The sequence below is a fragment of the Apus apus genome, chromosome 4, assembly GCF_020740795.1.
Source record: "Apus apus isolate bApuApu2 chromosome 4, bApuApu2.pri.cur, whole genome shotgun sequence".
Classification (NCBI taxonomy): Eukaryota; Metazoa; Chordata; class Aves; order Apodiformes; family Apodidae; genus Apus; species Apus apus.
Genome location: NC_067285.1, coordinates 31,212,148 through 31,234,481, shown reverse-complemented (window position 1 = coordinate 31,234,481; position 22,334 = coordinate 31,212,148). Strand labels below are relative to the sequence as shown.

The following is a 22,334-nucleotide window of genomic DNA, read 5'->3' as shown; positions in this document are numbered from 1 at the left end:
TATCCAGCTGCATGCCAAAACTCAGTAGCCCTGACCTCTGAAGAAGTGAACAATAAAAACTTTGACTCATCACATGACAGTATTTCAGAACACCATGAACAAGAATTTCTTCTTTGGTGAGGATTAATACACTCCCTTTTCCCTTCATCTCAGGTATCTGTAAATTAAGGCTGAAATTTTATCTCAGGCTTCTATTTCACATAAGGAATTACTTTGAGACAATGTCAATCAAGAGCTTTGGGGGAGCTGTAGTCCTATTATTACTGTAGCAAGTGTAAGTCCTATTATTTATCTAAGGTTTCAAGCTCACTGCCCGATTTCTGAAGGTCTACCATGCTATTTTTGTCTGAAGCCCCAGTGCTACGGACTCTTCTCTCTACAGAACAGCACTGTTGAAAACAAAAATTCCAAGAAGTTTATAAAGGCTGATATTTCTGAAGACGCATGAAGACACACAAATCTTCTGGAGTTTTGGGTGAGGTTATTCCCCCAGTTCCCTTTGGCACCTCCACAGGGCCACTCAGCGACCGGGAAGGTACCAACCCTCCTACTCCTCTGTTCAAACAGTCTAGCACAGTGGGTGAACTCCCATTTCTAACCTTTGTCTTCACTAAACAGTCAAACAGCACAGATTTGTTGCAATCACCATGGAGATCAGCTGGTTTCAAATTAGGCACAAACTGTTTGTTTCCTTTGCTATTTTTATTGTGTTTTGAGCCTATTTAGCTCCTCCCACCCTGCCCTTTCTTTATCTTTACTGGCAAATGAGAAAGCCTTACTTTACTGGGAAGTCAAATCCTAGTCACAGCAGTGCTGAAACTGAGTGGAGGATGGCAGTGGTCCCCCCTTTCTCAGTTACCTTCCCTTGCTGGTGGGCAAGCAAAAAGTCTGCACAAGGTCAGACTCTGCAGATGAGATGACAGTCATCAAACAGGCCCTGTTAGCTGGAAGGAAAACGTGAGCCTTGTACTATGCAACTTTATCATTAGGCCTATTAGGGACAGAAGAATTCATTTATTCTCTGCAAGAGGGAACAGTAGGTAGGCTTCAGTCTCACATCTGCAATGGCATGGATGAACCACCGTGAAAGAAATGGCATTATCTGGTGTAACAAAGGTGGGGACAGGACTGTGTGGTGAAGGGGGCGAGCACCTGGCACAAGGAACTGGGGGAGAGGGGGACTGAAGCAATGGGAAGTGGGGGAAGCCAGACTTCTGTGCTGTTTGGATTACACACTGAAAGCAAATAAATCCAGCACCACTGAGTGAGGTGGAAGTGTCACTTTTCGACGGGGTGACACCTGAGCTACTGCAGCTAGAAGGCATCTGAGAACCTCTCACCCTGGAAAGGCTGTCCTGCATCTCTGAAAGCATGGATGAAATATCTGACTCCCAAAGACATTAAGTCTCTAGGAGAAGTTCCTTCAGAGGCACTGAAAAAGACACAAGGACCAATAGATAGTGCTGAATGTTGGTCTCTCATAGCCCCATTCAATGGGCTCCCTGTGTCAAAGTGCAGCAGGCTGGGATCTGACAGCCCCAAAGAGCCATATGCCAAAGGCAAGCCTTTCCCACACTTTTGTGGCAGGTACATCACTTCCTTTAGAACAACATAAATTCTTCATTAGAACATTCCTGCTTCTGGAATCATACGCAATCCATAATGTGAAACATAAGTTTAAATTTAAAGAAAAAAAATATAAAAATCAGTTAAATGCTTTTATGAAACAGGAGATTGATCCGCAGCTTAAAATTTCCAGCAATGTAGTATTTTAGAACTTTAATAAATAATGCTTTTATCTTGATTGCAAAATAATACCCTGCCATGAAAACACAGAACAAGGTAGGAAACGGTTAGACAAGAATTAAAATGTCACACTTTGCACAGAACGGAGCATTACAGTTATTGGTGAAACATTTTTCAAACTTGTTAACACAAAATTAACAATTACATACATCACTTAATTCTATAAGTGCATATCTCTTGAAGTACCCATTAGCTAACTATGCCTAGTTCAGTTTTAATATATACATGCAGGCTTTGCAGCACAGAGGGGATGTAACTATGTGAGCACTGGCACAGTAAACCCTGAAATGGCAAGTGCTATTAAACTGAGATGCAATCACATTGAAAGGGAAACATTAACAAACAGCAGACAATTGAGAAGAAAATACAGGGCGCTTGTGTTCTAATACATGTGCTTCAAAACGTTATATAACTATTCATTGTCTAGCTCATCTGGCCAGGGGCCCAGTTTGCTCTATGCTATGCTATACTAATTTTACAATAATAAACTGTTACACAAGCTTTATGCAGTCATGCATATGAAGAGGTTGTGGAAGACATTATATTTTATTATCTTTCTAGCAAAGACACCATTTTGAAATGTAACATAGCCTGGTACAAGTATAGATGAGGTTGAAAAAAAAATAATAAAAGAAAGCAAATGAGAGTATATCATTAAAAAAGAAAAAAAAAATCCTTTCAAAAAGGCTCTTCCTCTGAATATCACCTTCACAGTATGCAAGACAGATGACTACCACTAATCCCATAATACAATGCAAGAAATTGCATGTTCCTGGACTATGTTTGTTTAAAGACAATCAGTGATTTTTGGAAATGTATGCTGCTTTTTTTTTTTAAATACACCTTCTTTTTGTAAAAACAAGGCAAAATGGTTTACAAAGCCAAAAGGAATGCGTGAAATAGCTAGGGTTTAAAAACCCTTTATGCTATTTGTTGCTTTAGCATGAACCAACATGAACCACTGAGACGCTTCAGTTAAGATTTATCTGTACCACAAAACGTTCTGTAGGGTAGCAGTTGGAAAACAGAGGGATGAGAGAGACAGGGCACAAAAGCATATACAGTACGAACCAGATGCGATCCAGGAAAGTAATTTCATATTCCACATTTGTCTATGGAATTGTCTGAGAATTTTCTGCTGAACATTATTTCCAGGTTTATCACAGCGGTTCAAATCTGGCTATATTTAGTCACTGACCAGTGCCAGAAAGCACTACCAGACTATAGGATCATGGCATATTTTAAGTTTGGTATCTCATCAACCATGAAGGCCAGAAATAAATGCTTTTCATAATCAGAAAGAGTAAAAGCCTTAGACCTCCAAAATACATATGGGATTTTTTTCAGCTCTAAGTCACCAGATATTAACCTCAAAAATCACATTATTCTGATTACCACTGTGCATGTGCTACTTCCAAACCACCCCCTACATATTTTGATTTCAAGATCTTAACATCTAATCTGAAAAGCCCACTAAAGCTAGTGAACCAATCTTTTATGTGAGGCCCCTGAGGCACTTCCACATGCAAATACCATCACATACCAAAAGCAGAGTTGGCAGTCAAGTGGCACTGAAGTTGACGGGTACAGGAGCAAACCCCAAAAAGCTTTAACCAAATTCTGATCTAAATCACATCGCTGTCAATCCCAAGTAATTGACTCCTGTGGATTTACATGAGTGAAAAGGAGATCATAATCTTGCTCTTAACCTTTACCTTTGAAGTAGAGATGGTCATAAATCCGATTTTCTAACTGGAAAATGCCAGAATGTCATGATTTTCTTCAAACTGGGGCAGGCAGTCAAAAAAGTTCTGAGCAACACTGATGGGCAACTATCAGTCTCAGTTTTAATGGGTCTAATGAAAAGAAACCAACTGAAAATACTTCTGCAGATCAAAAAACTCTTTTGTTTCAAATGGTTTTGACACTAAACTGCATCCCATTGAATCATGGGCCCTAGGGCTCCAGGCTCCTGTGCCCCACCATGTCAAGCACTGAGTGACCCAAGATGCTGAAGGTACAACCACTGGGCAGACCGAGGAGCAGCACCAGACCTCATCCAGAGAAAGGGATGGGCACAGGACATGGCCACACTAGCATCACTGTGGCACAGTTGTCCAGAAGAGTATGACAGTCCAGCAGGATAAAGTTCAGTCCTTCCAACCCTAGACTGAGCATTTCATTTCAGCCTGAGGAATAAAAAAGGGAGAAAAGACCAAAATCCAAGCACAAACATAATGGCTGTAGACAGTTACTGTGGAAAAGATTTCCATTTAATTTGAATGGCATCTTCCAGTCATGAAAAAAAGCATCAAGGACTTGACTCAGCAGAGTGGAAAAATCTCCTGTGAGGTAAAAGTTATGCCAGAATTAAAAAGTGAAACAAGAGGTGTGAACTAGGTGGTAATGCAAGAGAAGGTCTGGAGCCAAGACCCATGCAAGGGCTTTGTCCCATGCCTGGAAATCTCCTCCAAAGGAAGCTGGAACTTCACCTACTCTGTAACTGCAGAGAGAATACAACATGAGGTGGCAAAACTTTCCACAGCCATGAAGGAGGTTTTCTTGACTTGCTAAAATTTATTTTAACCAGTTTTACAACCCCCAAAACTAAGAAAGCCCAATGAACTGCAACCTCCTGCAATTGCATCTGGCTGCACAACTCATCTCATCTCTGCATCTGACTGACATGCAAGTTGGAGCTCTTATTTGCAGCTTGGGAATTGTCTAATTTTCATGGATATTCATGCTTAGACCCAAACAGTCAGCGCAGCCCTGATGCCTTCTTCAGCTCACCTGAAATGGGAGCTGACGTTTCTGCTCATTCATCTCTGCTTCCTTTGCTCTCCCGAATATTTCTGATGGTTGCTAGGCAACTATTGTTGAATACATGCATGAGGCATTAATTGTCTGAGCACTTTAAAAGAGGAAAATTCTTTAAAACTGAGGACACTGCCATACCAAAAATAGGATATTTCCTTCATGAAGGGCAACACTTGTGGCTAGGAACGTTGATGGCTGCAGCATGTTGGAGGCTAGATGAGTCACAGAGATTACTCACATGCAGCACAGCACAAAAGAAGCATCTTTGGAGACCTCACTTTATAATAAAGTTTTATTTTAAAAGACGTGCTTCGGATCTAGTTTTATCTTGTGACTGCTGTCATTGGGATAATATGGTCCACATTTTCATGAAATTAATGGTGCTGGGTCCAGTCGCTGTCCCAGTGTTAGAACTCATCAAGTGTATCAATTCACTACCTTCTAAACCCAAAATGGCACCAGCAAGTACTCCTCTTTGCTACACTTCAAAGAGATACTGTAGTCTCACTGCTGATCTTAAGTGCTCTGTGCTCCTTACCCATAAATGTGGATTTCATTTTATAGGGTCTTTTTTTTCCAAAATACATTCCAAAGTCATGATCAAACCCTAAAGACAGTAAACACAGACTTCCATAAATTGACTTAAACTCCTAAACTAAACAACTGCAAGGATTTGCAGCTAGGTAATTTTGGTGGGGTTTTTTTGTTTGCTTTATAACAAACCCATCTCTTCCATAACTAAACATTCACAATGTACATCCATTCATCTTAATTACAGGCTGTCTTTCAAAACAACCAACACCAAAAAAAACCCTGAAGAACCACCATTTTTGGGGTAAATCAATCAAATTATTATGGTTCATTGCAAAATCAGGATGCTATAAAAGAACGAGGGCAACTTTACTGCTAATTTTGACCATGGTATTCTGAACGAAGAGCTGCTGAAGACCCTAGGAACAATCTTTTCCCTGTTTTTCAAACTTGTGCTCTACCTATGTCAAAGTATGTGATGGGACACAGGCTAATCTCAGCAAAGTTCAGCTGAGGTTTGTAAGACTTTTAAGATGAAATGATTTACTTAACAAAGTGAGAAGTAGAATCATCAACACCTACTTAAAAGTAAACATGCCACCCCACAGCAAAGAGCTGTTTTCACTGTGAGTTTAGCTGCTTCTAACAGTTGCAAATCCAGAGCGAAACACAGGAGGGTGATGACAGAGCTGGAAGGTTGCACAGTACCCCTCTGTCGAAGCAGCAGCAGTGTCTGTGAATGTCACGTATGTTAGCAGGATGACCACCATTAACCTTTTCACATATTTTCTTACCCTTTCTGTAGGCTGAAACTGCCAATTTCAAATAAATTCCTCCTCTTCTACTTGTTGCTAACACCTGCTTTTTAATTAACATGCTCTTTAAAGCTACTATGCAAAAAGGTGAGATGACTGGAGACATCTGTGAAGGACCCATCGTGGAAGACTAATGAAGTCGACACAGTAGGTTTGTATAAGAACTCACAGTGCGTAGTTGCATATTTAAATGAGATGCTATGAAGTTAAATTTTCCATACTCAACTGAGGACACAGTCTTTTGTAGAAGTTACACAGCAGATGCAAAGCTCTGCCTTGCACAAGAATGTAGGTAAACTTTAGGAAAGCTTGGTTTATTGCACAGTGAACACAAGACCCAGTGCAATCTAGACTTTACTGGCCCAGGTGCAACAGACTACCTACATTTATACAGTAACAGTTTTTAAAGTCAAAAGAAATTTGGAGGATATTAGCACTTTGTTTACTTTCTGCAAATACTGCCTATCCAATGTCAGAGTGACCACTGGCTGAAGACAGTATCTCTTGCCTGAGCAAGGATCATGTCTTTCGGAAAGCAGTCTTGATTTAAAACGTTCAAATAATAAATAATTTATGTTACTCCTAGCTAAGTTGTTCCCATGGTTAATTACCCCTCCCTGCTAGACAACTGTGCCTTAGATTCAGCACTAACATATCTGCTCCCACTTTGAAGCACAAGGTCCTGCTTTGTGCCTGTTTGCCAAATCTGAAAAGTCTATACCATCACAGGTCTTCTCCTCATGGACATATTAACAGACTGTGATCAGGCGCCTTCTTCAGTCTTCTCTGAGCACTCAATGGATTGAAATTCTTTACTCCTACACTTGAAGGCAAGTTTTCCAGGCCATGAATTGTTTTTTGGGTCCTTCCTTAACCCTGTCCAATATTTCAATACAACATGTGAAGCATGGGTCTTAGAATCAGGCACAAAGCTGAAAGTGGGGAAAAAAAATCTCTCTAATGAACTAGTTCTGCTCCTCCGTGTTCTTCTGCAGCCTGTAGTTCAGAATAATACCTTTGAGTATCAGCAGTGCAGTTATCCTCAGGAAACTGTATCACCCTTTTTGCAGAAAGCCATCATCATTTGACTGACTTACCAAAAATGTTAGCACTTAAGGGGTTTAATAATGACTTCCTCCAGTGTTACATGCAGCAGTAGCAACACCTCTCTATTTCTTCTCACTATTCCCCTGCTTATTCATCTAAGAACTAGGTTTACTCTCTGTTCTAGTCAATTGGTTATCTATCATTATCCTCAAGTAATTTATGGCATTAAGACCAACACAGCAGCTCTGAGGTCCAAGGAAAGGCTCCTCTGATCACTAAAAGACCAAGATACAGCTATATATAATAACCAGGCCAAAACTTCAGCCAAAATGTAAATTCTCACTGCTTCACTGCCCTTTGGTCCATAATTTTAAAACATTACCAAGTCCTAATTGCCAATGATAAAACTAAAAAAAGCAACACTTTTTTTGTTGTTGTTAAATATGACTTCTTATTCAGTACCTCTGCATAAACACAAGGTCGTGTGAAGAAGCACCATACTCCTCCAGTGGACACAAGCAAAAAGGGATTACTGAGGTCTCTTTAGTTGTTTGCATAAATGATAAACTAATTAAAAAATTGTCTGTAATCTATCTGATCAGCTTTACAAAGATGCTGACAGATAATGAGAACTTACTCAGAGAGCACTAATGTCAACAGAGGGGGAAAAACCCTCCTCTGGATCACCCTTACAGTCCTCACTTGATTTCAGAGAGTGAAAACTATAGCAAGAATTTTAAAGCCCTATTTTGACTCTTTTGCAATTTGATTTAAAAACAAATTCACAAAAACCCAGCCATGTGGAATCCAAATTCTCCAGAAGTCTCACCCACCAGTAATTACTACTGCAGTGTTTAAAATTTTAAAAGAAAACAATCCCAAACCTGAACAAAACACTATTTTTCAATTAATTTTCTTCCTCTGATTTCTCTCCACATTGCATCATCTCCAAATTACTGTGATTTTGCTGAGTGTGCCACTTTCTTAAAGACACAGCTATAAAATGTATGCACTAATTGTTGAGCTGAACTGAAGAGCTATTAAAACTGCAATAGTACAGCACTTCCAATGGTAGTCTATTATTTCTACATGATTGGTTTTGTACAGTCCAACTCATGCAGTGAAACTCTTAGATAAATTAACTCCTTCATTTTGACATAAACATCAAAGAGAGAATTAAAGGGGAATGAACATTATTTTCTGCTGCTATTTTAGACATACTGTTCATAACACCGATGCCTGTTCCGGGAAAGTTACAAATTATTTAAATTGAGAAAGCCATTTGCTGTTTTATCAAGTCTGTAATAGAAAATTTGGCTCCAGAATTATCTCATTTTCCCATTTCATGTTTCGCTGTCATCTACATGGTAGAGCATGTTTACAGAACTTCATAACTATAATATACATTTCAGTCATTTCTAAACAGCCCTATAAGAGTAAGTCTGAAATGTACACATTTTAAAGATTACTTAGTGAACACCAAACCCTCTCCCAGCTGTTTTAAATTTTGAATTTCCCAATAAATGAATAACATACTAAAAAAGCAAACAAGATCTGACATTATTTAGTCTAAGTTTCTAAAATGGCATAACATCTGTAGCTAAAAACAATTTTGAATAACTATATTTAACAAGAGCAGTATTCTATTATTCATAGCTCATTTTCCTTACAGACAAGGGGACCCAATGTGACATTCAAACATTTCAAACATTTCTTTTTATCGTTTAGTCCTTCCAAAAGCCAAACTGCAGCAAAAAATGGGGGGGTGGGGGACAAATCTTCACTCCTATCTTTTATATATATTCATGTGACCAACCCATGATCTCTGTTAAGTGCCACAACTGTTCATTAACACACATCACAGGCCCCAGGTCAGCACTGCCAGCTTTGAAACTACGCCAGAAGCCGGGGCTCAACAAATGGCACTTTGACCTTTTCACTACTATCTTCAATCTTTATTAAAATCTCTAAGATGTCAGTCAGCTCTGTCTCCCTTTTTTACCATCTTTTATCTGCTCCCCAAAAATAGTCATTCATTAAACAGGGACATTTGCTACATTCTGACGTAATGATAGATTCCCCTTTTACTTGCCATCAGCTTGTGAAATGCCTTTGATTAAAAAAATAGAAGGAAATGCTCCCTCCCCCTGCTAAACAACTCTAAATTCAGATTGCTCACTCACTTCTAAGGAAATCAAACATGCTGCCTAATACTAAAAAATCTCACGGCATCCAAGCAAGTTTAACTCCATTTTATGTTCCTCTTATTAAATTCTAACTTCGCAACACACAAAATGCTCACCCTGCTCTTTACTAGTTTTTTTAATGTCACGTTTGCATCTTCACATCTTCAGCCCAAGCATTTGTGGGGGGATAGAAACTGATTTTTTGCCCAGCAGGGTTTCCATTCCCTACAATAGAGTCTTCAAACTCAGTGGAGGAAAATGTAACTAGAGACAAATAGAGGTTTTGATCGTTTTTATGGTGCTCAAACACAGATTGGGGGTGGGGGGACTAGCAGCAATTAATTACACATTGAGGAAAAAATCAGAAAAAGTTCACATGAGTCATTTATGTGTTTTCATTCTTTGTAAACTTTCTGGCACACCCTATATGTTTCAATTCTTGCTTTAAATAAGTAAGTACTGGAAAATATGCATAGTATTTGGAACTAAGGGGAATGACATATTAATTTAAGTTTGCTTTGTGTAAGTTTGTTTCCCAGATTTGAAATGAAACTTCAGGGAAACTTAAAACTCACCCCCAACCTTTACTTTCTACCTTGCTTCTCCCATGGATTATCTAGATAGTATAAGCTATTCATTTAAGCAGCACAGTGAAGTATCATCATTAGGTGGCTTAGTTGCCTGGGATACTACTATCAGCCTGACCAGCAGGGAACCTGGGAAGCGTGAGCTCCAAAGGGGGGAAAAGTAAACAAAGTAATGAGTAACAGTTACAGCTCCTTAAAATGTGTACATTAACCTCGGTATTGGGAAACTGTTTGCTTTTTAGAGGCAGCACCCTCTGATTGAAATAATGACAAATATTCTGGAAATTCCATCTGAAGCCAAAATGAAATTACTCAAGTGCACTCTGGGAGAACAAAGCTTTTTAGTATACCTTCAAATGAACTCAGGTAAGTTTACAAATGGCCTATACCTAAAAAGACCATTAACCAAAATTACGTTTGTTTTTATTGAAAGACAGCCTCAAGTGCTGACATGTAATATATGACATGTGATACATAATAATACTCTTAAACCAGTTCTGACATAATATCTCCCAAGGCATAATAACCACAAATGACTGCTTTAGTTAAGAACTAGCCAGAAGCAAAATAGATCCATGTAAAAGTAGTTTTAACCATAAATACCTCAGCAATATTTTATGTCACTTAGTAAAAAAGTTAAAGGAGTCCCATAATAATTAACAACAAAAACTTCATGTTCTTTACTATTGTATGGTGGTTGTGAAAGGTTATTTCATAGTCCCACAGCTGCCAATACTGTAAATCTATGCAGGCACCACGAAGCATTAAGGAGAAATAATAGCGATTTAAACTAAGGCTGACGTAATTCATGATAAACAGTCATTGGAAAATATTACAATGTTGTCTTTTTTAAGTGGGTTTAATCAGAAGAATGTGACCACATTCTGACATAAACCAGTTCTCTTTTCCATTGTACAGGCACTGGAATGGGGAGCCTTCCCTGTCTGCCAAGGTCTCCCCTGCTCCCAACCACCGCTGAGCCCCGTTACCTTGGGGATTCTGCTTCCAAGGCTTGAGATGGTGGTGGACCAAAAGGTGCCCCAAGAAAATGCTCGAGTCTGGGCAGGCCCAGCAGTCCAAGGGAAGAACCAAAACGAGCGGAATGTTCAAATGAGGATGCTCTAATTAAGTCATACTGGGAAAAGATGGCACCAAAAATAAGAACATGTATGACATGGTGCATGCTCACAATAAACACAGCTTGGCTTACTTTTTGCTGTAATGACAAAAAGTGATTTTGATAGCTGAATCATAAAACTAGCCATTGAGTGGAAACCTTATATACCAGGAATTAGTCATTTATACCTACAATCATTTAGTGGACACACACCAATAAAACAGACGTGTGCGTAACAAGAGGACAAAACCCATGTGATAATTACACTTATCAGGCACAGAAGAACAGCTCACTCACTAACCCTTTGTTCACTGGAACTACACGTTCATTCTCTACTGAATTCCAGCCAATAAAACACAGAAAGCCCACAATACCATCACACAGTCATTACTTAATTAAACATTAGAAAGGAGATGCTAAGAGCACCAGACAAGACACCCAGACTCTCAGCTCTGCCATGGATGCTCGCAGGAGGGAGGACACTTCACCTCCATCCCTTGAGAGCCCCACAGCCCAGGCTGTCCCACCAGTACTGGCCAGTTCATGGTTCCCAGCCCTGATGCTTCCTCAAGCAGCCAGGTCATGCCAGGCACACCCCACGAGCACCGCCAGCACCTGGCACCATGTGCCCAGAGCCCAAGTCCTTTCCTCTCCTGGACTGCTACTGAGGGCACCTGAGGAAGTCAGGAGCCATCCCAGTCTCCCAAGTGCCCTCACTGTGGGACCTGTGCTCTTGCAGGGGTACTGGCCAGCCACTGCAGGTGTCTTGGGCACCTACCCTGCTACTCTGTCCCAGCCAGACAGCCACCGTCAGCCCTGGCAAAACATGATGCCAAGGGGCGGGAGGAAATGGGCAGAAGCAGCTTTTCAGGCAGCACCTGCCCCTCCACTCAGCATCTGCTGCCTTCCTGGTGGCAGTGGGAACACACAACCTGAATAAATCCAGCAATTCTGTAGATGTTCTCTATAAAAGAGTTTGGATTATACAGCAAAAAATAACCTATCTTAATATTTATCCTGGTTACAGTTATGGTTGCTAGTGAAAAAGTAAAAAAAAAAAGCTAACAGCATTTGTTTCTATTGAAGTTCTTGCAGACAGGAAGGTATTTTATCTTACTTTACCACACATTACTTATGTTCACTTAACAGCTTGTTAACATTGGGTGAGATTCTGCCCATGGTTAACTGGTGAAAATCTTAAGCAATAGCCACTGAAGTGGATCAAGTTATTTTGGATTTATGCCACTAAGTGAGGCAGAATGTGACCCCTTATCAGTGACTTTCTGCTTTGAGTATACAAATATTTTATGCATTTCAATGAGTGACAGAATGCAAAACTTGCAAATATTTATTTTTAGATGCATGGGGAAAAAGCAATTAGAGCTAAAAATGTTAAGAATGAAGAAATCACTTAACAGAAGCAATTATGTTGGGTACAAACAGCTCTGCCTTCAGACATTTTATTCAAATGCTGCAGAGCACATGAGAAAATACCAATTGTTTAAAAAAACAGCAAGTATTTTTTTCACAACTGAAAAAATCAATCATTATAAACAACATCTGGGGATCATTAATATCTTACTCTACGGTTGAATTAGCAAAATAAGAAAGAAGTCTGACCAGAATCCTGAACATTTCCAGATTTGCTTTTTCAAGCTAAAAGCTTATGTTTGCAGAGGTGGGGTGGGAGGGAAGAGGAAACATACATTTATCTATATTGCATATAGCACTATTATGCATTAATCATTAATTCCCCTCCAGCTATGTCCTGTTTTTGTTTTGAGAGAGTTAAAATTTGAAATATTTAGCTAAGCCACCCAGCCCAGGACCTTGGAAAAGATTTGCATATTTTTCAGACTGTTGGAGATGCCACTGTAAAGCTCTATCTAAGGAGGTCCCAGTATCCACGTCCATAAAAAGCCTCCATACTCTTCCTATCACATCACAAAATGCTTAAACATTTTAGTCTTAGCAGAGCAGCACTGTCACCAATCCCACTCTAATGTCATATTTGTGTTAAAACAAAGAAGCCCAAAGTACCTATCTGGAAACTTCAGGGTTTTCACTGATATAAATTATCCTGCAGGTAGCCAAAATAGCAATAATGGTGATACTTTACGTTAGGTGAAAAACATTTAAAAAAAACCCTTTCAGGCTGAAGTACAATTTTTCTACTAGAGCTGGTTGAAAAAGAAAAGCCAACTTTGACTCACTCACACAAACAAAGAAAGTCACCAACAGGAAAACTGCATTTCATTTAGACTGGAAACATTCTTTCGTTTCCTTTTTTTTTTTTTTTTTTTTTTTAATCACATTCCCTGCCAAGTTTTTGTTTTGCTATGTTTTTCCCCTAAACAACTGATTTTATCTGTGAGTCACAAACTTCTGTAAACCGAGATGTGTAACGAAAGCAAAGGCCAAATTTCAGCCATACCAGAAGTAATGGTACCACTCTGCACCCTCAAGACATCAGCTCTCATCCTGCTTATTTTTTTCTGGCACATGACCTATCCCTAAAAAAGACTACTCTTCATAACACTGTCCTGCCACAGCTACCCTGGTCAATGATAAGAAGGAAGGTAAGTCCTGAAATTGTTGGCTTAGAAACCCTGGTGGCTGGGAGGACAGGTAAGTCATTCCTCACTCCTCACCACAGCCCTGGTAGCGAGCGGATCTGCTGTCTGCATTGTTTTATAAGGAGACTGGAGTTGTTCAATGTTTTGGGTTTTGTTTCAATGTGGATGATTCTTCCCAATGCAAGCAATATCTCATTAAGTTTTCTTGGGGGGGAGGGGAGAGAAGGGAAGTGGGGACTTCAATAACCCTTATGCAAAATTTTTTTTCAATGAGCAGTTTCCCCTCTGTATTGCTCGTTATGGTAAAATTAAGAAGTTTCATTTTTCAGTGAAAAATAAATAAATCATATTAATACCACAGCAGGATGTTGTTCTCTCACTTTTTGGTATGAAAAGTTTTATAAAAAACTGGCCTGTACATGCAAAAAATAAAACTTTTAACCTTCTTTTGGGGGTGAACAAGTGTTTAGAGTACCCCAGGGACCAAACAGCTTGTTTAATGGCATATTGGACCCAGCATGCTATAAAAATAATCCAGAATGATTTAAAATTTACTAAATAATATTTTAAAATTGAGAAGAAATAAGGTATTCAGTGTTCTCTCAGACTCCTGTTTAGAGAAAAAGCAACCCTGCACTCACAAAAGGAAAGTGAGCCTTCTGGTTCATCTTTAGCAGGCAGGATTTACAATATTTATTTAACCAGCAAAGTACCACAAAAAATCTTCCTGTGCGAGATTTTCATCTAGTGAAGCTGATTAAGAGATGCAGAAATCCACTATCACCCAAATATCAGACTCTCACACTTCTAAGCTGCAAGTCTATTCCCACCACCCTGAGAGTCCCCAAGCCTGGAGAAGGTGGAGGCCATGGTGACAGACGCATCTCTGCGCTCCCTTGCTCTAGGGGCCCACACACTTTTGGCAACACAGCCCATAACTGGGTCGCTCCGTGCTGTGGACAGGGCATGGGTCTGGTAAAGGCCAAGTCAACTTCTTTGGACTAGAAAAAGCAGAGGACATGTGCTGCACACTGCAGTTTCTGCCTAGACACTCCAAAGGCAGTGCAGTGGAGTGCCTCTAGTGTAGGCAAAGCTGTTTGGTCTATAATGAAAGCTATCAGGACCCCTATTTTTTCATTCCTTCTCTCTTGCAGCATATATGACCACATAGTAAATGCTGGTAAATTATATGCATTACAAAAGTTATTCAATAATAACAGTAACTCCGGAGGCTGATAAATGAAAATGATTTAAAAGAATGTCTTTACCAATGATCTAGAATTGAAGAGAAATGAATTGTTCAGCTGGCATATATTATTTTTAAGGGAGCAGGGGAATGAGGAAATAAGAGTTTTGTTTTTTTCCGCATGCCAATTAATAGGAGCAGTTAGATAAGGAATGTGTTGGTGGACTCTAGTCTGCCCCAAGAAATAAAATAAGGCCATGAAGAGAATTTATTCCTTTTGCTCACCCTCTGCACCCAACCAATTCTTCCCTTAGACAGGGAGACACAGCCCACAGCAGGGACTTCGTTGCCATTGCTGCCTGGGTCTAGCCCAAGGTCTGTCTCCCCATGGGTCTTGCTTAGTGCCACCTGCAAGCCTGCACAGGCTGGTGGCACTGCCAGACTGGACTCAGGCCTTTGAGCTTCCGTTTGAGCATGGACAACCCCACTCCAGCCTCCTGTGCAGGCTTGAAATCTTAGATTTCTTGTTCCTAGCAAGCAATACCAGTATTTCATTATCCACCTGGACTGTTTCATGCTGGTGAGGACCTCTAATTGCTCTTCATGAGGGGAAATGGCACACAGTCGGCCTGTGGCCACAGGTACAAACTTTGGCTATCAAGACATCCAAGCATGGCTTATGTCTTCCGCTTTCTGAACAGAAGCAACTTTTGAGCCTATTTGCATTCTGGAGGGGAACTCACCAAAGCAGTTAGATTAACTAATCAGTAGTTATATCAACAAGAATAGGAGCAGGAGGCTTCCTACTCACAGCAGTTTTTCCTCTGTAAATGGAAATTAAGTCCTTCCCTGGCAGGCTGCAAAGAAATAGATGCAAGTATTTGAGCCTTCCACCTGCTGAGTCAATTCCTCAGCAGTCCACTTCTCCAGCAGTTATCTTGCCGGGATGTTGTGGAACAATGAACCAAGGTAGAAGATAAGCAGAAAAGGACTCTGCAAGAGAATCTATCCTTAATATTCCTGCCCAAATCACTTGGGTACATGCCTTACAGCAGTGCAGAGGCAGGACAGAGGCAGACACAGGTGGCTGAAGGGTCGGCAGTGGGTACTGTCTGTGACAGCCCATGCTGAAACCAGAGGAGAAGCTTAATGAAGCCTAACCCTCACCAAAGCTCTAAGGCAATATTGAGGCCATCCACATAGGATTGCCTAAAGCATCAAGGCATCTCTTTCAGCCACATCTGCAGGAGCTCACAGACAGCAGCTACATACCTCTTCTACTTAAAAAAACAACAGCCTCACACCAAAATAAAACATTATTAGTTGTCAATAAAAATTTTTCTTCCTCACTTCCTGCTTTATTTATTATTTTAAACCCTATGGAATGAGGGCAGGAAAGGGGGGAGGAGTATGAGGAGTCTGAGCTGAACAAAACAATGTTGTTAAAAATGTATTCCCCAAATTTCTCTAAACTCACTCCAGAGTTTGGAGAACTTCACGGGATGGGGAAATACACATGTTCCTATCTTGTTCCTTCTTTCATTTGCAAGGCAAGAAATAGCAAAGCCCTTCAAATTAAAAGTGTCTATAAGGAGATTCAGACACATTTAAGAACTATAGCTATATTTCTGTAATCTGGTCTCCCCTCAGATTTGACTGATAAACACCAGTGCCTTTGAGTAACCCATTTATCTGCTGTACCACCCTGTCTCTGTTTAGCTTTCACAGTCATCACTTTCCACATGTGACATCAATCTATATGATACCAACGTAAACTGTTTCTACAACAAAGTGTTGTACATTTTATTGTCCTGCCAGCAAAGCAAAGGATAAAACAGCACTTTGCCTGTTGCCTTCAACAAAGGTAGTGTAATTGACACCATACATTTTTGCAATACAGAAATGAAACCATACATTGGCCAGTTTTTTCTTCCTAACACAGCAGGGCTTGCAAATTTTACCACATCATTATTTTCTTAAGAAATACTTTAAAGAGTAGTATTTTTGTTTGTTTGTTTTATAGCCATTAAAAAAATCTGCTTCTTAAACCCAACTAGATTTTAAATACACATTATTAATTTCTATGGCTAAGATTTCTGTGTCTCTGGTTTGATAATGAGATAATTGCCTTGCAAAGGTCAAGAGAATGGCATAGTTAGCTTTCAGACTGAACAAAGCACTTGTTACGGTTCACCAAGTGTAGTTTCTGCATCACTCCACATCTCTTTGATTCATCTATTACAAATATATCATGATACACTCGCATTATGGATCCCACTATTTCAACAAACCTGTAATCAAGGAATGACCCTGAATAAAATACTCCCCAGAAAGCAGATGGTATGCTCATCAAATGCCTTCAAGCCTAAAATAACCTTTCCCATAAGAGGGATAGTCTCTTAAAACTGAACTTCATATTCTGAGTTGGAGCTCAGAGTAAATAAAAATTAACACAATACTACTGTGTTATTAGACCAAACTTCCGGGGCATTTCATTCATTTTTCACCACCCCTACCCCCTAAGAGCAATCAACACTTTAATTCAGAGTTCATTCAATGCATGTAATGTTTTGTGTGAGTGTGAGCAGACTTGGCAGTTTGGGCCCAGTTCTGCAAAAGCCTGACATCACAAAATTAAAACTATTCACAGCAGTAATGTGCTCCAGTGACAACACTGTGTGCAGAAAAATTTCTCCTGCCTGTTGGGAGCTCCCTGGTGCAGCAGCGGAGGAGCAGTTCTATGTTACCTCATAAAATGCTCCAATGCCACTGGCTGGGTTGGCATTTCTCTGCCAACAAAACAGGGCCTGGACGGTGTGCCAAGCTCAAAGCCAGCATGCTGGAGCTAGGCAGAAGGAGGAGATGATTCTCCCATCATAGTATCGTTGAAATCCTTCCCTCTCACTCTCATTATTATATATGAAATGCCCAGTCAGAAATTCTCTCTCTGAGAGACCACAAGAGCTTCCCTCCAGGAATGCAGGGGTCTTGCAGAGCAAAGGTGCACCCACTGCTACGCAAATAGACTTTGCTACCATTAGCAGTAGTGCTCATCCATCTGGTGATATGGGTAATAAAACTTAATTCTCACAGTGTAGGTACACTGCTAAAGAAATTACACTGGACCCATTACTGGAGTTACCCTAGGTGTGTACACAACATGCATTCTGCCACATATATTCATCAGCACATTTGCTGCCCTTGGGTTGATCTGACACAAGAAAACAAAAGTGTGAAATCACCTGGCAGGTATCAGGAGACCAGTCTTGCAGCTCTCTCTCCCAGCCATAAGGGGCTGCATATTCCTACGGAGCTGCAGAGTATTCTCAACTCCCTTTGAACTACTGAGCCACTTCCTAGAAGCGCCTCTGCACTTGTAGCATCAAGCTCCCAGTATTGGCAAAACGCTTGCTGAAAAAGCCCACGTTCCACTATCCATAGCTGAGATTTGCTCAGGGCCCTAGGAGCACATTCAGGTTTGATATGTGCTCTACAAGAGCAACGGGATACTCAGGGAGTCTCTCCTATTTTGCATTTGCCAGAGTATTACATCAATAATGACCAAAAATCCCAACATGCTTTGTAAAGCTTCTGGAAAGACATGGACTTCAGGCAAATGGATAAGGTAGATAAATTTCAAATCCAGCCAATGGATCCTTTCACTCACACTGAGTAACTGTGCTACCATACTCGAATTGCAACACCAGTATCACTAGTGGTCTTCAGTCTCACAGAAGAAAGAGCACATTTGGCACTTAACATTTCAAACCTAGACAGCATTGGCTCACTTCGAAGTGACTTCCCCTTGGAAATCAGTGGACACTTAAAAAGAAAAAAGTCATTATTTATGAAAAAAATTAAATAGCTGTAACGTGACTTACCAAACTCATCACATATACTTTCATTTTCTATTAGAGTAGGATGATCAAATGTATCCCGACAGTAAAAGATTTGAGGGTTCTTGCTTGTTACTGCAATGCCTCCCAGGGCTAAAACAAACTGGTCTGTTAGTATTGAAGAAGGCTTGTCCTGAATGCGTTTTAACATGGAACGGTATCGACAGTACTGTGGGTAGCTGAGAATTAGCAGGTTTGAATCTTCATCATCCTCACCTGGAAGAAGAAAAGAAAAAAAAAATACTCAGTATGTCAGAAAAATACAAGACAAGGGCTGAAACTCAACCATCTCAGAAAATCCACGGCCCACTCGTTCAGTCTTTTCTCAAAATACAGCTTTATAGCAAGTGCGTTTTGAAAAGAAGGTTAAAACCAAAAAAAATTAAAAAGTTAATTGAAACAGCTTCTTTTCTAGCTTTTTGTTCAGTTTTCCCATGCTTACCCACAAGGCTCTGCCTGGATGAGTGAAAAAACAGCGCTCTACAGAAGCTGGCCAGTGGCCTTCAACACAGTCCTCCCCATACTCTGCCAACTTGGCTGCTTTGATAGAAATATTGTCATTTCTACTCAGCTCCCTATACAGCCTTACTGAACTCATGTTTACACCAGCTATCTTATTTTAAAAATAATAATATACAAGCCCCAGAGCACACAGGTATTAATTCTCCTTTGAAGTATCTGATACTGGTAACTACCAAAAGGGCTCCTTGGGCCAAGAAGCTGGGCTGATCTGACCTGGTCACTGATGCTAAAATACCCCAACAGGTGAAAATAACTTTCTTTGCATTAACTGCAAATGCAGCAGAACTCAATAAAACACCTACAGAGCACAACAAGCAAATGAATTTTCAAACAGCTCATACTGTAAAAATGTGGGCTCAAAATACAAAGCTGTCTAGAGCTCAGACCTTTCCATTCCCCCAGATTTTAGATATTAGGCATAAAGGTGGCAGATTTGAAATATCACAATCAAGTTGAATCATATGATAACCAGCAGGAAACCTACCAGCAAAATATCTGGACCAGAGATGCAAACATGAGAAATTATTCAGTTGCGGGTATGCAGCCAGTACTTAACAGCACTACTTCTCATGCTCATTTATCTCCTCAGGTGGGGTAACTCAACATGGCTTTCCATGCATGCCAATGAAGACAAAGCAAGAGCAGGCAGTTTACGTTTTCTGCTGTACTCTGATTACTGAATAACTCATCTATTTCTTCTGCCAGAGACAAAAGATCCACTATTTAATCCCATTACCAATACTAAAATAATCTTTCTTACCCATAAAGTAAAAATCACTCCAGATATTGAAAGAAATGTCAGATCAGTTCTCCCCAACTAAATACGATGGCACAACTCATCTTGATTCCCGTGAGGCAATAGAAATGTTGACACATAAAAGGCTAAATTTTAAGAAGCGTCTGAAAGCAGATGTATCACCTAGAATGTCACCACTGCAGATGAATGCAATGCAATGCTGCAAAAAAAAAATCAACACAGCAGATGGACTTGGAAAGCACTGTTTTACAAGCAGAGGTCCTAAAAACCATAACTTTTAAATACTCAGAACTTCCCCACTACCCTGGCATAGGTGGAGCGATCAAACAAATGGTGTAAAAAAGTAAAAGTAGTTGAAATGCTGTTTACCAAAATGTATGACTTTTCAAATAAAATTTATGGCTCTAAAAATCTCTTTTGGTCAATCAGGATGTGGCCACACTTTTCTCTGTTTTCAACAAGTATCCCATAAGCCTACACAACAGCACGAATGAGCCAATTGCTCCTGGGAATAAGGCTCTCTTCTGTATTAGGAAACTCTAAAAATCAGATCAGGAAAACTGTTCTAGGAATTAACAAGCATATGATCCTTCCTTTAGCTCCTTCGAGAGTTTCATATACGCCTGCCTGACAGTTATTACTACTTTATACCTTTGTGCAGATAGTGGTGAGCTGAATCTGTTGATCTGACAGCACTTTTCTTAAGTCAGGATGTGGTCAGCTTTTTAAATAGGGTGTATATAAATGTATGTCCCATGTGCCTTTGTAGTAAACCATTAGTTTCTAGACAAATGTGCTGTAAGTCCCTGTACACAATTGCACAAACTTTCTACCCCTGACAACTGATGACTTAACTCAAACCCCTGGCATAAAATAAAATAATGTTATTTTTTACAGGATCGCTTTCATACATGCTTGTGCAACTCCAATGAGTACTTTATGATGCATTTTTTTCCTTTCTTTATTCACTCCAGGTTCAATAGATAAATCTAAGAATGAACAAAGGCTGAATAAACTGAAGATTTGTTTAGTGAAAGACAAACAGTGTTCCTGGAACAAAGACTTTTTTTCTCAACCACGCCCATATGAGAAAAAAAGAAATCAAAGTACACCAATCCCTAATAAAATGCAAGGCTAAAGAAGAAGTATTTTTCTTCTAGCAAAATCTAACATGTGCCATTTAATGGTGGGCTTAATGTATATTGCTGAATATTTTTTATAAATATGATTAGAGAAAGTTTACTCTTAGAAGGAGATGAAAACATGCACCACATTCCATTAAAACCAAGAAAACCAACCTAATTTCTAAAAATATTTAAACTGAGATCTTAGAAAATCAAGATGCTATATTCCTGAATCTCATTTTAGCTTCAAAAGAGAACACAGTAAAAGATAATACCTACAGTACACTGTTTGTAAGGCTCAACTGAAATTACTCTAATCCCATGCTTATATCATAATTGTGTGTTTTAATAACCCCCTACAATGTCATTTTTTTCATTTACTTATGTATTTCAGCACTGAAAACAGAGAAACTGTAATTAGGAGACAAGGTTCCACCCCTGCCTTCCGCATGCTGCCTATATATGCATAGATGTAATCCAACAGTTCCCTTTGTGAAGGGTAAAGAGAGCTGGGATTTGGCACAGCCTGGCATTTATGTTGGATTACATGTTCTTCAAGTTGTCTTTGTAAGTAAGAGATGCATGAAATGCTAAACACAATGAATCTATGCAAGAACTGACTTTTCAAATCAGCACAACCATTTTTAATATGTAACACAAGACAATTAAAAGCCCCAAAAGAAAAAAAAAAGAGTCTGCTAAAAGCACAAATTCCTAACAAATCCTTCTAGAGCCAGAACTATTTACAGAAAGAGCAGAGAAATACTAAATTGTAACTAGCTTTTTGTTTGCTTGTTTCGGAAACATCAGCCTATAATGTTATTGCTAACCGCCATAATCTACTCTCAACATCAGTAAGCATTTTTTTCTTTAAAAAGACCTTCACACCAGGATTTTATAGAGCTTGATGGAAAAACTATGCATGTTCCTTCCTGTACCTAATTACCTCAACTGCAAAAGCTGCCAAGTATTTTGCCCTTTAGTTCTTTTAATCGTATTAGTGCAAATGCATTTGGACGCCAACAGAAACAAACATTTAAAGATTTTTGCTTAAAAGACTCCAAATATGTACGAGGCTGGTGCTAGGAAAGCACACTTCATTTCTTCCCAGAAAGCACAGAGTTATTTCTGCAGAAGAAATATGAATTTCTGCCTCTTGTAAGACTAAATGTCTAGTTTCGACCCAATTTAAGTAAAATAATGTCAATATGAACTGCTCTCAAAATGATTTATGCTACCTTCTGTTACTTTATTACATTAGACATTCCTTTCTCTAAGCTTTATACTTTTTGCTGTGCTCCTAGCAACCATACAAAGGCTGAGCACCAACTTTAGGCACCTGGCACCCTTCCAGGCTCGACTGT

At 39.6% G+C, this 22,334-nt stretch overlaps 1 protein-coding gene across 3 annotated transcripts in view; it reads right to left on the bottom strand.

Moving 5' to 3' along the window:
- ARID5B (AT-rich interaction domain 5B) overlaps nt 1-22,334 on the bottom strand; it is a 117,623-nt gene that overhangs the window by 52,063 nt on the left and 43,226 nt on the right. For all 3 annotated transcript variants that reach the window (XM_051618727.1, XM_051618729.1, XM_051618726.1), the window contains one exon: nt 18,553-18,783. In XM_051618727.1, the coding sequence (XP_051474687.1) occupies nt 18,553-18,783 (231 nt within the window). The remainder of the gene's footprint in view (nt 1-18,552; nt 18,784-22,334) is intronic.